Here is a 16390-nt window from a genome sequence, read left to right on the forward strand (position 1 = left end):
GCCAGAGGAATACAGACAGAGGCTATCCCTTCAAACTGCCTAGAAATCAGATCCACTGAAACTACCACCACCAAAGGGAAGACTCAGTCATGAAACATGTACCCATCTAGGCTCTGAACTTGGCACAAATGATGAGAAACCATTGCTACCCACCCTACTGTGACATACTGCCCCACCCATCCTATGTCAATAGCAGACTCATGACCCAATGGAAGGTTCTGAGATTCTATTGGATGGTTCCAGTGGGGAAAGACTAAACTCTTCAGAAGCTAACAGACTAGGGCAGAATCAAGAAGATCATACATTAGAAGGGAGGTAGAGTTTATTGGAGAAAAGGAGGCAACTAAGTACCAGAATAAGCCACATTATTTACTACTGCTTATTTTTTCTGAGTCCTATTTAATACTAGAGATCTTAATACCTGGAGATCCTTGCAGAAGCCAGGAGAGAAAGCAAAGAGATTATTTTTCAGGGCAGTTATGCACATGTATCCATGCCCATGGGGTGTTAAGAGAAGCAGCTGGGCATAGAGAAAAAAAAGAGATTTAAGAACAATTGATGACCTCTGTTGATTCTTATTGCCATGTATACATTTCCAAAGGATTTTGTGTTGGTGAATCATCTCAGTACTAGCAGGATATATACTGAATTTTCCAGCATTATCCCTCTATCTTCACCATATCCTTACCGAAGCATAATCCTATCATGCACAGAAGACTCAGAAGGCTAAGTTTTGTTATGTCCAAAATGTAGGAGTGGGAGGGAGGAAACCAGTTAACTTAATTTTATTCCTATCTTTTGGGACTCTCAGCCAGTTACTGTGTTTTATAAATGGACCTGTTTCCCCTGATTTATTAGATACATCTCTGCTGGTATTTTAGGGAATCTACAATGGAAGGACACAAGAACACTCAGCTAGATTATGAGTAAGTAGTCATGATTATGCAAAGCCACATCCAAGAACCAAGGTATGAAGCATGACTGCTGTTGATTCCTTTCTTCATCTTCTAGTCTCCCTCTTTCCTTCAGCTCCTATCCATCCATCCCTCACCGCTCTCCGCCCCAAGCACCCCATTGCCCTCCTGAAGTGATAGCCATTGCAAATCCCCCTCGAAACCAGCCCTTCCAAGGTAGGACTTTTCTATTCCAAAATCATCCCTCATCCCTACTCAAAACAAAAGTCTCTCTGCCTCACTATCTTATTTCTAGTTAATTATTTTAGAGAGAAACCAATTACTTAAGTGCCACAAAAAAAAAAATGAAAAATTTATTGAGAGGTTCCCATGTGCCAGATAACTTTCTAGACTATACTAGCATTAAGTTACTATTATTTCATTCAAATTTACTTCAAAAAAGATGTCTGCATTCATTAATGTGAATGCCTGGATTACTTCTATGTGCTCAATGAAGTGACTCCCATAGTAGATTCTCAAGCTTTACAGCAGGCAGTGGAGAAGTTTTCAGATGGGGGAGGTGGGAAAAGACCAAGCCCTAACTGGTGGTGGAAACTTCTTGTGGCTCTGCATAAAGCAGGGTCCAAGCATAAATTATGTACCTGCTACCCAAATAGAAGTACTTGACAAAAGTGTATAGCATTGTGAACAATTTGAAAAACCACTCCCTCCAATGCAAAAGGCTATTTAAGGAAGCAAAACTTCTCTTGGAACCAAAGTGGAGATGCACTATAATCCTGAGCACTTTGGCTGAGAAAGGCTGGGTAAAACCGCCCTCGCTGAGTTAAGAATTATTGAAACAAATTGTAGAGCATAATTAAGAAATTAAGAATTAAGAAATTAAGAATTAAGAATATTAATTATATTTTAGTTAATAATTAAGAAATTAAGAAATGCAATTTCCTAAATATAAAAAAGGAAAAGTACACTACCAGAAATAGCCAGGCTAATGAGTTACATGTCTTCTAGATATCCTCTTTGGTCCAAAGGTTATTGATCTTAAGATAACTGGCCCTTGTCCATTTGGGGGGCTGAGTTTATAGGTCAGAGAAAGTGGAAATCTTAAGATTGGTCCAGTCAAAGAGGAACATTAACAGTTTGAACATGGACCTTGAAAGGGATATGCAGAGAATAGATGAAGCAAATCAAGAACTTCTTCTCAAAATCCACGAGAAAGAAAACGAGATTCAGAGGTGAGTGTTGGGGCTTCATGAGGGACGTTCCTAACCCAAAGAACTGGGTAGAGGAAATGAAACACAACTGAATTTTCCAGCTTACTCTGGGAACCTGTATCTTATATATAAAAAGAGTTTCTTCTTCATTCTTTGGTGTTTGTCTATGTCTCAAACCCTGAAATATAGCAATTTTCAAAAAGAATCCTAAAAGAATGAGTGATGCTTACCTGAGCTGAAAGAACACTGGGGTGTTTGATGTGGAAGTCATAGGAATCTTGCTTGTCTTATCTTTAAAGTGATTCTGATCCTAAGGTTCCAGGAAAGAAAGGATTTCCAACTTGATTTTTGTATTTATTATCATTGAGTACCCTTAAAACTGACACGTGCTTTACCAGTTCGAAGGCTGTCATTCCTCATAGTGTGTGCTTATGTTATACAGGCTGGAAAGTGAGATCACCCAGACCAGAGACTTGGCTGAAGATGAGGAATGGGAGAAGGAGAACTGCACCGCAGTAGAGAGGGAAAAAGCCTTGCAGGAGCTGGAAGAAGAAACAGCCAGACTCGTAAGCAAAAAGCAGGAAGAGCAATTTGATAGGTTTGATTCCTCAGCACTGTCAGGTAAAATAGTCTCCCCTTTTTACATACAAAGAATAGTCAACTCCAAAGTCATGGCAGATTGTGTTCTTCCATGGGAAGGAGATGTGTAGAGGGTAGGGTTTTTCTGGTAAAATTATTATTAGGAAGGCCTGCATGTGGACATCTCAATCCCTGGTAAGTTGGTGTGTCCATACTGAGATCAAACCACAGGTCCTTCACCTGCCATTATGCAGGAAGGTACAGTTACTGCAGGAAAACATCTCTGGGGTGAAATGGAGAACAATCAACTGAATAAAAACAGATGATGGTGTGCAGATGCACACTTATACTCTACTTATACTCTGCTTCTTTTTCTCAACAGGATAGGAAGAATGAGACTCTGGTCCACAGTATAGCAGAACTTCAAAGAAAGGTGGGGAGGAGCTCTCATGTTCCTGAGTATCCCCTAGTCATCAAAGAGGCAAGGGAGGGGAAAAGATCATGCAGAATCCCACATGTCAGAGAGACCTGTGCTGGGGATGGCTGCTACTCCTGCTCCGCTCTCCTGAGGCTGAACCGCATGAGCTAAGTGCCATGGCTTTGGCCTGCAAGTGCCCGGTGAAAGGAGTGCATAGGGTATTCCAGGTAGTCTATGATCCCATGGCTTCCTCATTCTATCACAAGAAATGGATCCCAATGGACAATCTGTTGAAGGGATGGACTGGGACCCTTATGGTGAGAGGTTAATTTTACTTTCACTAGAGACTTTTAAAATACTTAATGCCAAAAAGTTACCTCTCCTTTGTCCAGGTATTCCCTCTACCTCAACTCCTGGTCAAAATACAGTGGGCTTCTTTATGATTTCCATACTTTCTGACCCATGCTGGAGCCCTGAGTAATCCAGCCTGGACTAGGGGGTTCAGGGAAGTACTCCTTCTTTGAGCAGACTCTACTTGGTGGTCAAAACTAATGAGAAAATACTGTTACACTGAAAAGAAATAAAAAATTTAAAAAATAATAATAAAAAATTAAAAATAAAATAAAAAACTAATGAGAAGATGGAGGTAGAACAAAGATGTTCCCAAATATACCAAGTATCCACCAAGAGACCATTTCCTGGCAGCTTCAATCAAGGCCAAGTTATTGGCCCCACACAACAGAGAATATCTTTGTCCTCCATATTTTTTAATTTGATATATTTTTTACTTGAAATCTATTTTTTCTAACTGAACCCACAGCTTACAAGAAAATCACATAAGGCAACCAAGTGTGAACAAGACAAAACAGAGGGATCCCCAGAAGAGTCAAAGGTAAACAAAAAAGCAATCTCGAATGGGTTTGGGCTGCATGACCAGAAAACAAGCCTTCAAGTAGAAACAACTGTCAAAGTTAGGACAAATTCTTTGTAGTTTCAGCCATGCCAGTCTTAAGCCTTGGCTGCTAAGTGCTTGCTGAATTCTCCTCTGCCCTTAGTAAGGAATTTCAGTCTGAAGCCATATATTTTTTTATTCTCTTTCCATCAAAAAAAGCAGAATACAAATGCACAAATACATAATAATATTAGAGGCAGCTGAAGTCCCTCATTTAAATCCTGGCCCCAGAGGTACTAACAGAGGATATGAGAAGGTGGGCAATTTAATCAGTCCCTCCCAGCCTCGGTTTGAAAATTGAATGAAATTGTATATACAAAATATTCTCTTTTTTGGAGTTCTAAAACATTAAAGGCTCACGATTTTAAGGTGATTATTTAAAAGTCTGGCTGAAACACATGTATGAGTTCACAGGCAGAGTTTGGATTTGTAAATCTACTGTGTGCTAGGTAATTTACACATCCTGTCATTGACTCCCACCCAGAAAGGGATTCAGTCAGTTGGTCCCTCAAGTACAGAGTGACCTCTGCTAAGTGCATCATAGAGTGCTTAGCATTTCCTTAGTTGTGTTCCAGAGCTAAGAACATGAGCACAACCACAACCCATCTGATCAAAGATACAAGATTTAGACTTTTTTATTCAGAGAGCAGATAAAATTCTTACTTGATCATTTCTGTAGGATTATCTCTTTGTCCTTGCCTCCCTAATCTCTCTTTTTCTTCTTTTTTAAATATTATTATTACTATTATCATTATTATTATTATTTAATAATCTCTATATCCAACATGGGACTCAAACTCATGACCCTGCGATCAAGAGTTGCATGTTCTTTTGACTGAGCCAGCCAGGTGCCCCTGGTTTCTTTTTTCTTAAATTGAGAGTTATTTTTATATATTTAAGAACAAAGAGAGAATTCTTTAGTATAAAGATAAAAATTATATTTTACTACCTAACAGTATAATATACAATGGGCTTTTAAACAGACTGTCCCTATTTCTCAATCTTTCTTGCTTCTTAAATCCACATTTAAGTCCATACTTAAGCCTATACTGTGTGCATGAAGCCTCCAAAGATATGGACACACTGAAAATAGAAAATGAAAGAAGAGAGCATTACTGCCCTATGTTCTGTTGGACAAATCAGTGTTGATAGCAATAAAAAAAAAAGGAAGTCCAAAGCCACCAAGTAAGCTTGCTTGGACATGCCCATCCAGGAAACTTACTTGGGAAGAAAGAAATCAGGACTCTGTATGTATCTCAGGAATAAATTGGAACTAAGACTACAAAGGAATATGAAGTTCCTTACTACCCTTGCCATAACTCTGCAATAATCAGGAGATTAATTTTCTTCCTTCTTCTGCCCAAAATGTGTTTTTGCTAATGTAAGCCTGCGAGAATCTAGTGGTAACACTTTTAAGTCTGGCTATACTGGCCACGTCAGGTGAGCTGATTCCAATAGACTCTAGACAGAAAGTTCCCAGCACAACAATGGCCATTTTTTTCCTGGAAGTGCTTGGCCCAGCCCTAAAACATTCCAGAGTATTATCAACCCTTTACTCCCTTCTGCCCACCTAATTTGTAGAATTCTCAGGTGGCATCTCTAATTCTATGAAATATACATCATCTCTGTTGCTTCTGTTCCTCCTGCATGCTGGTGATCAGCTCAGTAGTTAATAGGATGCCTACCTCAACAACCTGTGACTCAGACCACTGTCTTTAAAATACAGCCCTTAGGGACGCCTGGGTGGCTCAGTTGGTTGACGACTGCCTTCGGCTCAGGTCATGATCCCGGATTCCTTGGATCGAGTCCCGCATCAGGCTCCCAGCTCCATGGGGAGTCTGCTTCTCCCACTGACCTTCTCCTTGCTCATGCTCTTTCTCACTGCCTCTCTCTCAAATAAATAAACAAAATCTTAAAAAAAAAAAAAAAAAAAGAAAGAAAGAAAGATTAAAATACAGCCCTTAGGGTTGCCTGGGTGGCTCAGCATCTGACCCTTGGTTTCAGCTCAGGTCATGATCTCAGGGTCCTGGGATCAAGCCCACATGTCAGACTCCAGGCTGAACATGTAATCTGCTTGAGGATTCTCTCTCTCTCTCCCTCTCTGTCCCTCCCTATATGCTCACTCACGCTCTGTCTCTCTCTCTGAAATAAATAAATAAATAAATCTTTAAAATATAGCCCTTACCAAGTGAAAGTCAGAGAAAAACAAATACCATACGATTTCATTCATATGTTGAATTTAAGAAACAAAGCAAAGAAATATACAGGAGGGGGGAAAAGAGAGGGAAACAAACCATAAGAGACTCTTAACAACAGAGAACAAAGTGAGGGCTAATGCAAGGGAAGTAGGTAGGGACTGGGCTAGATGGCTGATGGGCATTAAGAAGGACACTTTTTATGATGATCACTGGGTCTTGTATGTAAGTGATGTACCACTAAATTCTACTCCTGAAACCAATAGTATTGCACTGCATGTTAACTAACTAAAATTTAAATAAAATTTTGGAAAAAAAATAAATAAAAATTTTCTGTTTGAAATACAATAAAATAAGTAAAATACAGTCCTTGGCACATTTGGTTATTTGGTCCTAGATGTAATTGCCTGAAGAGGAAAGGAACTGTGAGAAGAGTCCAAACATGAAATAATGGTAGCTAGATGAGAGTGGGAACAACAGAACTGAAAAGGGAAAGGAGGAATGACTGCAGTATGTCCCCTCTGCTGATACGATATATCCCAAATGCATCTATTCCTTTCTATCTACTAGTGCTATAACTACCACCCTTTTGAAAAACACTCTAAACCCTCACCTGGATGCTAAAGCAGCCTCTTAACTGATCCTCTTGCTTTTACACTTACCCCTAAACAATACGTTTCACACACAGAAAGAACTCTTCTTTAGAAAGAAAATGAACCAAATTGTGTCTTTACAACTTCAAACTCTCCCCTGGCTTCTCCCTGCAATTAGAATAAAGAATCAAACTCTCTAAAAGCTATAAACCCCTACATAATCTCATACATGGCTACCTTTCCCCACCTCACTTCATTCTAAACAAATCTCCCCTAGGTTCCCACCACATAACTTCTTCGAATATGCCAAATTTGTGCTATTTCACAGTCTTGGTCCTTGCTATAATCTCTGCATGGGAAATATATCTTCCAGTACTCCATTTGGCTAATATTTACCATTTAAATTCAAAGTCAAGAGTCATCTCACCTCAAGTTTGAATCCCCTCCAATAAAAAGACATCTGAAATTGGTCCTGAGGCACTTGACCAACCTGTAAGATAACCTTGAAGATCCCATTTCAAAATGGAACCCGCTTTTGCCTGGCTAAGTTACCAGTCTCCTTCGCTTTATATAGGCCAAGTTACAACAGCTGGAAGCTTCCTGTGCAGACCAAGAGAAAGAGCTAGCCAAGGTAATGACAGTAACTTCAATGCTACTTCTCCCAAAGGAAGGAAATCTTGATCCTTGGTCACACAGTTTGAAGGAATGTACTAGACTGTGTGAATACAGTCCCCCAGATCACCTTCTCTGTAACATTTTTATAGGATATCTTCCATAATCTGTATCAATAAATTAGTATCTATTTTTCTCCCAACTGTCCCCAAATAATTCTCTTTGGGACCATAAAGAAAAGCCTGTTTATCCTTTAAAAAAATATGAGTTTATATGTACAGAAATACATATTTAGAACAACTAGAAAAGCACATTTAGGGCCTAGAACCTACGAGGCACCAAGTACACTACTGTTCTTATAGCAATTTAGTGAACAAAATTTAAGACTGAATTTTGGCTTCCCAGGTAATGGAAGACTATGCATTTGTGGCTCAGCTCTGTGAGGACCAGGCCCTCTGCATAAAGGTACAGTTTCTCAATAAAGGGATAGCAGTGGGTTTGTTAGGGTACAGGATGAAATGAAACCAGGCTTTTTAAAGAACACTGCAACAACATTAATTCTTCAAGGTGGCATTACAAAGGCTTTTAGGGAGGATGACACTCTACCACCAGAATCATTCTATTCGTGCCCTAGTCTCACAAGTTATGTGCTCTTAGATTAATAATGAGCACTTTTTCCTATTTATAATCCTGGTAACCGCAGGCACCTGCCCAGTGGTGAAGTGCACTGAGATATCTGGAGTAGTGGAAGTAGTCCTTCTCTCGGGACTGGGAAAGGAGACACAATGGCAGTGGGAATACCAACCATTCACATGACAATGTAGTGAAAACGTGCTTAATATGATTAGAAAGACCATAAAGCTTCTGGCTAATAACTGTGGTTTCTTTTATTTCCCTTTGAAGAAGTACCAGGAAACACTGAGGAAAATAGAAGAAGAACTAGAGACTCGGTTCCTTGAAAGAGAAGTGTGAGCTTTGGCAAACAAAGGAACATCCTGGTTTTAGTGGTAACTCCATCTTAGCCTGGGTCAGAGCAAACTTTTCTCTGACCAATTCCTATTCGGAATTGAGTGAGCCTCAATACCATATAACCTTCCCCTCTCTTAGCAAGCTGGTTGATCCCCACAAACCACACCCATATCAAAATGCAGGTCCTCCCATCTTTCTTAAAAGACTGCAAAAACACACCTTCCTTCATAATTTTATCACATTACCAGTTATTTGGGTTTATATTAAAGGCATTAACACATGCTGTAAAAAGGGTTACGGGTCTGGCACCTTGATAAAGAAAGGCATTCCTTAAATTTTATCAAAAAGTTCTTAAAATTAATATCACCTTTACTTCCCCAAAATATATAGAAACTCAACCATATGGAATAGACATGAAACTAATCTGTAGATACAAACTAGGGCTATCATAGTAAGAAACCAAATTATATACTATATGAAACTATGAACATTAAAAATTAGAAATAATAGAGAAAAGCCCCCTCCAAAAAAACTAATCCTTGATTTTGTCAAAAGAGTCTAAATAGTGAGAAACTAAAGCCAAAAACCTCACTTTCATTTCCTGACCCTCTTTAGAGTTTAAATCTTAAATCAGTTGGGAAGCATTCCCATTTATTAAATATTTTAGAATCTTGGGATCAAGAAAAAAAGACCTAAACTGCACATAGCCTCTAAGTAAACTCAGTCCACACTGTGACCTGGAGGCTAGAATACCAGGACTTGGAGGTCCCTGCCCTTAAAGAACACCTTCAAGTCTCCTGAGATCCTTCCTGAACATTAAGTGTGGCTTCATTGCTAAGCCAAGATTTTAGAATGGGGCTGCCCAGTGGAACTTTCTGTACTATCCAGTATGTAGCCACTAGTCACCTACTGAGTACTTGAAAGATGACTATTATGACTGAGGAACTGATTTTTTTTGTTGTCATTAAATGTAAACAGTTACATATAATCACTGGCTACAATAGTGGACAGTATAGCTTTAGAATATAAAACTGTTTTTAAATAACAATGATGTAGTATGAATATTTGTATGTACTTTATTCAGTCCCTATCTTGGTTCTTTTTCCCCTAGATCAAAAGTCTTGAGCATGAATTTTGTAAGAAAAGAGTCTAACAGCCAAAATCGTAAGGTAAGCATTACACTCCACCTTCAGCTTCTCTCAGTGTCAATGCCTTCAAGAGAGTTTCCAAAACACTATCAGCCACCAAACACACACCAATTTTCCCATGTGCATTTTCTAAGATTCCAAGAATAGTATCAGACATAATGCTAAAGCATTCCAACCCTAAATACACAAACAAAGAAGATGCTATGGAACAATGATCTTCCCTTTCTTCGCGCCATCCAAATAATGTGTTCTCAAAGAAACTAGCCTAAGACCTCACAGAGTTCCAGGTGGAAGCAAGAAGGAACATTAACTGAGGGTATGCTGTATGGAGAGGAAGCCAACACAGGACACATATATCACTTCTCCCATCTCCCAGAATCACAGTGCTCTTTCCTGGTGATCCCAACATGGTCCCAAATCTCTCACTACACAGAGCACCAGGGCATCCATCACCAGCTAATCTAACCCATGAGATAAAACATGAGAAGTAGGGGAACTTGGATGGCTCAGTGGGTTAAGCCTCTGCCTTCGGCTCAGGTCATGATCTAGGGTCCTAGGGTCAAGCCCCACATCAGGCTCTCTGCTTCCCCCCTCTCTCTCTGCCTGCCTCTCTGCCTACTTGTGATCTCTGTCTGTCAAATAAATAAATAAAATCTTTTTTTAAAAAAACGAGAAGTCATTACTTTATGATACAGCTTCAGTGTCTGTTCATATTTAACACCATGGTGCCATTAGCATACATGCAGAGATCTAAAGGACACAGAGTTAGATGTAGAGCACCACGCCTCTTGGCCTGCTTGTGGCAGCAAGTACATAGGGTAAAAAGATAAAACATTTGTTAGACTTTAATTTTGTAATTTATATTGGCTTTAGAGCCAGAATTGACATTCACCAGAAATTTTATCATTGGATATATGGTCTTCATAATGTCAGAAAACAAAAAGTCATCTCTCCCTAAAAAGCAAATATCCACAACCATTGTCCCTGGGGTCATCCAGATGTTAGGATATATATTAGACCACATTCACAGTGACTATGGTTCCCACAGGGAAGTCATAGGTCACTCTGGTTCCAACCTTGTATATTATACAAGTCATTCTTGTATAATATACAAGATATAATATACAAGTCCCAACCTTACATACTATACAACAAACAAAAACAACAAAAACAAAACTCCTGAAATTAACTGGACCCCACCTCTCTAGAACCAAGCTTCCCATGCTCCCTGATATATCCTACCATCTGTCCACCAATGACTCATCAAAGCATCCCTTCTCACCAACTATTGGAGAAAAAGCAGAGTTGTTGTCTTCATCAAGATTACCAAAGTTCCATGATGGTTTGATGACCTATGATGTTTGAGCAATCTTTACAGAGTCCGCCTGAGCAACCGACCAGTTGACATGCTGCTCAAGTTACAGAACCAAATTTGTAACCCAAAAAGTTTCTTTCTAATTCTAATTCTGTGAGCATCATTTTCACAATTTTAAAATGTGACTGTAATTCCTCTTCATTTTTTATCTCACAAGGAAGCTAAAAGGAAAATGAAATAACTGAGAAAATATTTTGGAAGAGAGATGCCACAGAAATCCAGGATATATCCTCATCTTTACATTTTTATAGCTCTGAAAACTTCTCTTAGAATATATTTATATGGTTTTCATAGCTTATAAACTTTTTTAAGGGTTACGGATTAAGCAGGAGGTAAAAGAAGAGTTGAAAGAGCCCTGAATGTAGATTTGTAGGACCCAGGTTCCAAGCCTGGTCCTGTCACTTATTAGCTGTATGACACATCTTACCTTTTTATGCCTCCATTTATTCCTACCAATAAATAAAAAAGTGATACAAAATTACACACACACACACACACACACACATACACGTGGTTGTCTTAAAAATTCCATGTTCTGTATATAAAAAATTGTTAAGACACTATCTAAATATAACATTAACTAATAGCTCACTGAATATTATTTGATAGGGATGATAACTCCCAGAAATTGCTTATTTATTCATGTCCTTTATTCTCCCAGGATCATTCTCTACAAAAGAAGGGAACACGGTTCTGCAAAAGGTAGGTAAATATGTTTGAGTAAACCTCCTGGAAAACTGGGAGTTCCACTTAGCCATCCTGGAAATAATAAAAATAAAAATGAAAATAATAAACTCTAGACAAGGAGACCTTTGTATACACATGTACTTCCAGAGTGAAGTAAAAAAACTAGTGTCATTGATGACTATGTTTCTCAGTTCTAATGTATGACTTCCTTGTCCAAAGGCAATTCCTAATCTCAACTTCCCAGTTTCAGAAGTGAATAGCCTAGTAGTAATCAGAAACAGGAATTTTGTCGCCTAAGAGAAATATGGCAAACTGATACTCCCTCTTCCCTTTAACAATCTGAATTAGCTTGATGGATCTGGTTCTCCAAAAACATCAGTAGATTATGAATAGGAAGATCCTTTTGTGGTTTATAGGATGATGAATGGGGTTTTCACACTATTATGTCAGATGTGCCTCCCCCCCGATATTGTAAAATGTCAACATGTTACATTAGAAATAGTAAAGAACTTGTAAATGCACATATACCCCCAGCCTAATAGTAAATAAGAGAAAATAATGATTGTGAAAGAGAATCATACCCAACAGTACCCAGCCCATAATAATTGTTCAAAAATACTTGTTAAACTGAGTAAGAGCTCAAGATTCAAACAATGAAGTAGATATTAGTTCTGAGGGAATCCGTATGATAGCAAAATAAACTGGCATTCGATGAAACCCTTGCATTTCCAAAAAAGGTAAGATTATGCTCAATATAATGTGTTTAAGAAGGCACAGAGAGACATATATTCAAAGTGGTATGAAATATTATTTAGAAAGAGTTCCATCAAAATGGCTAACAAAATTACTGGTGCTTAACTATCACCTCCAGTTGTCTGGAAAATTTGCTTACGGGGGATACCACCCTCATACCAGATAAGTGAAGTGTTACATATTTGGCTATCCTGAAATACAATGTTCCCAGAACAGCTAGCAGAATTTCCTTAAAACTCCCAGGCTGCCTTAGCCTAAAATTTGACACCAGTGCCTCGCATGGAACTCCCCATGTGGGCTCCCAGGATAGGAACTGTTTGCCTTGAAAGAGTTGGTATCCCAAAGAGAATCTGACAACATCCTAAAAGTCTAGCTCATCACAACAAACTAAAAAGGTCTCTCCTCTTCCTCTGTTCCAGTATCCTATGGGGCACTGGTATATTGGGTACTGACTCAAGAAATAAGAAAGCTGGATTATTCCTAAGATTTCTGTGGGAATGTCATCCCAGAACTTTTTCATGAATAGTGTATTTAGCTTCAAGAAGAATACTAGGAAGAGGTTTGTAAACTGTTTCTCATTTTAATTCTGACCAAGATGCTGCACTATAATGAACCCTGACTCCTGTCACTAAGATCAATTCTAGAGAAAAACTTCAGGAAACTGGTGGGGAAGGGGCTGTTTTTCACTGGTAGGAGGAGGTAGGTAGTGAATTTGTTCTGCAGCAGGCAGCAGACCAGCACAGCTCGATTAGGGTAATACAGGAAAGGAAAAAGTAGAGATTCACTTGTGCAAATCAGAGTAAAACCACAAGGCCAAAATAATTCATCAGTTAAAAAAGAAATCAGGACCACCACAGAGGAATTTATAGAAATTAGGAAACATTAAAAGTAACATGAATGAAAGAAGAGAAATACCATGATCATGGATAGAAAGCCATAATATCATAAATATATCAATTCTCTTCAAATCGGACTTAGTTCAGTTCCAACCAAACTGCCCTAAAGGTTTTCATTACATTAAATACAGTTATTCTAAAATATACTCTATATAAAAGAATAGAGTCAAAAACACCCTGGATAATTTTTAAAAAGAGCAAGGAGTGGGGAATATGCGTTCCCAGATATCAGGACTTACCATGAAGCTGCAGTAATTATAATAGAGTGATACTGCCACAGGAATAGGAAAATCAATCAATGAAATAGGAGCAGTGCATATATAGAACTTCAATATGTGATGTATGACAGTGATTATATGCCAGAGAGGAAAGGAAAAATCATCCAATAAACATGGTAGGGGGAATAAAGTAGTTATCCAGATGAGGAAAAAATGAGATTGGATCACTACTATACAGAATATTTAAAAAGTGAGGCCAGATGTATTAAGGACTAAATGTCAAAAAAAAAAAAATTAAAATTTGGCATCAGTTATCTACTGCCACACAACAAATGGTCCCAAAACTTAGTGGCTTCAAGCAACAAACATTTATATGACAGTTTCTATAGATTAGGAATCTGAGCCACTTAGCTGGGTAGTTCTAGTCCATGGTCTATTACCAGGTTGCAATTAAGATGTTGGCCAAAGTTAATGTCAGTGGAAGGCTTGGCTAGGCTGGGGGATCTAGTTCCTCCATAGCTTACTCACATCTGGCAACTTTTGCAGCTTGTTGGCAGGAGGTTTCTTCCTCACATGGAGCTCTCCACAGGGCTCATGACAGCTGGCTTCCTCCTAAGAGTAAGGAGCAAACTGCAATGTCTTTAGTATGTAATCTAGGAAGCCACAAACTTCCATGATACTCTATTCTTTAGAAACCAACTCATTAAGTCCCGGCCACATGCTGAGGAAGAAGAGTCTCTTGAAGGGCATGATACCAAAGAATGTGTGGACATATTCTAAACTATCATAAAGTGTTAGTAGAAAAAAGGAGCATCTTTTAGGCCTTGGTGTAGGGAATTGTTCTTAAATAAGACCAAAAAGCATTGATTCTAATTAAAAATTGATAAACTAGGGTGCCTGGGTGGCTCAGTGGGTTGAGCCGCTGCCTTTGGCTCGGGTCATGATCTCAGGGTCCTGGGATCGAGTCCCGCATCGGGCTCTCTGCTCAGCGGGGAGCCTGCTTCCTCCTCTCTCTCTCTGCTTGCCTCTCTGCCTACTTGTGATCTCTCTCTTCCAAATAAATAAATAAATTTTTTAAAAAACTGATAAACTAGACCTTATTAAAATTAATAACTTTTGTTCTTCAACACCTTAGAGCAAGTAAACAGTTTAGAGAGAAGATATTCACAGTACACATAGTGGAAAAGGATTGATATCAAGAACATATAAAGAACTTCTACAACTCAGTAAGACTAAACAAAACAACCTAATAGGTAAATGGGCAAGAGGAAACACATAAGACCTGTGAACAGATGTTCAGCATCATTGTTCATCAAGGAAATTCAAATTAAGACCATTACTTTACACCCATTTGGCAAAATTTTTAAAATCTGATGTTATCAAGTGTTGGAAAAAATATGGACTCACAGAAACACATACCCTGCTGATGGTTACAAATTGTTGCCAATGCTTTGGAAAACAGGATGGCAAAACAGAAACGAAAATAAAACAAAAGATAAAAGAACAAGATAATTTCAGATAGTGATAAATGTTCAAAGAAAATAAAACATGGTAATAGAAGAAAGAGTAACAGGCAAGCCAGCATATGGGAAGGAGCTGCCTTTGCAAGGCATTGTTGGTAATAAAGACAACAATTTGAATAGCAAGAAGGAGCAATGCATGCATTTAGCAATGTTTTGTTTTGTTCCTGGTTTTCTAACCTCTGGTTAACAGTTTCTAACTTTCTCTTTTCAGGATTTTTCAACATGTCTTTTTCACCACCCTATTTTTCATCAGACTGCTGGGCTACTTGTTTTTCCATATAAGTTTTATAAATCCAGATCTCCTTATCAACATACTGCCCAAGATACTGAACAGGGACATCCTGTGGAAGCTAAGATGCTTCCTCTTTCCATCTCTCACACTTGAGACAGAGGACATGTTACCTCACTGATCCCCAAGAAATATCCTTGAGCAAAAAAAGACAAGTGGTGTCTGAGTCTGTAGACTAAGAGACGGCGGGATTCGTGGAGGGAAAAGGTTTTCTTCAGTTTTCCCTTGAGGTCTGTCTACTTGATCACCTTCTCTTTCCATTTTGACTTTCCAAGACTGACCTTGCCCGGGAAAAAGCTCTGTCAATAGATTTCTAGAACTACAGATAAGCTAAATGTACCAGATAGTAAACAAACTAGACCATTTTTAGAATAATGTCATAGATGTTAAGCAAAGTTAGAGTTGACCAATTTTTCTAGAAAAATCTTTAAAATCTGAAAGACTGGATCCCTGCCTGCAATGCAAAAGATTGCTCACTACTTACATTAGAATTATTTGGTTACAAATGACCTGAACTTAAACTAATTTATAAATTCATAGAAAAAAAAAAAAAAAGGCGGGGGGTTGTATATTGCCTTGTGCAACTAAAAATCTGAGGTTCCCAGCATGGCTGGATCCAGAAGTCTCAAAGCAAGATTAAAGGGGTTTCACAACTCTATCTTTGAATTGGCATTCTCCTTTTAGTGGCAAGACATTGCCAAAAGCCCAAGTCCCATAGTACAAGATTAGCAGATTTGGCAAAACCAGTCTTTTCAACAGTTCCAGGAGGAAACTTCAGAGAAACTGCCTTAGCTGGGGTCAAGTGCCTACCCCTGCCCAACACTCCATGCAGCCAAAGAAATGGGAGTACTCTGATTGGTCAAGCATGAATCCATGAATCATATATCCAATCTCCTAGGGAGGTAGATAAGAAGAAAAGAGACAAAGAGGTTTTCTAATTTGGTCTTAACTGGTTTGTTTGGGCAACATCTCTATACATCTACATTCCAAAATAATTGTTCCTCAAAATGATGAGTTCATACTGCTCAAGATTTAAGAACAGAGGGAAAGTAAAAGAG

At 38.6% G+C, this 16390-nt stretch overlaps 1 protein-coding gene and 1 non-coding gene across 2 annotated transcripts; both read left to right on the forward strand.

Moving 5' to 3' along the window:
• Positions 1-231: 231 nt before the first annotated feature.
• TMCO5A (transmembrane and coiled-coil domains 5A) lies at positions 232-15697 on the forward strand. Its single transcript, XM_032343237.1, is given in 14 exon segments — positions 232-311; positions 882-926; positions 1012-1103; positions 1106-1130; positions 1997-2146; positions 2568-2691; positions 3087-3137; positions 3943-4014; positions 7437-7493; positions 7880-7939; positions 8378-8442; positions 9555-9612; positions 11628-11668; positions 15255-15697. Coding segments are annotated over 13 exon segments (1029 nt in total). The 5' UTR covers positions 232-311; positions 882-891; the 3' UTR covers positions 15454-15697.
• Positions 12051-12152, forward strand: LOC116592269. Its single transcript, XR_004286432.1, has one exon. It is a non-coding gene; the product is annotated as a small nucleolar RNA U13 (small nucleolar RNA).
• Positions 15698-16390: the final 693 nt, after the last annotated feature.

The sequence above is a fragment of the Mustela erminea genome, chromosome 5, assembly GCF_009829155.1.
Source record: "Mustela erminea isolate mMusErm1 chromosome 5, mMusErm1.Pri, whole genome shotgun sequence".
Taxonomy (NCBI): Eukaryota; Metazoa; Chordata; class Mammalia; order Carnivora; family Mustelidae; genus Mustela; species Mustela erminea.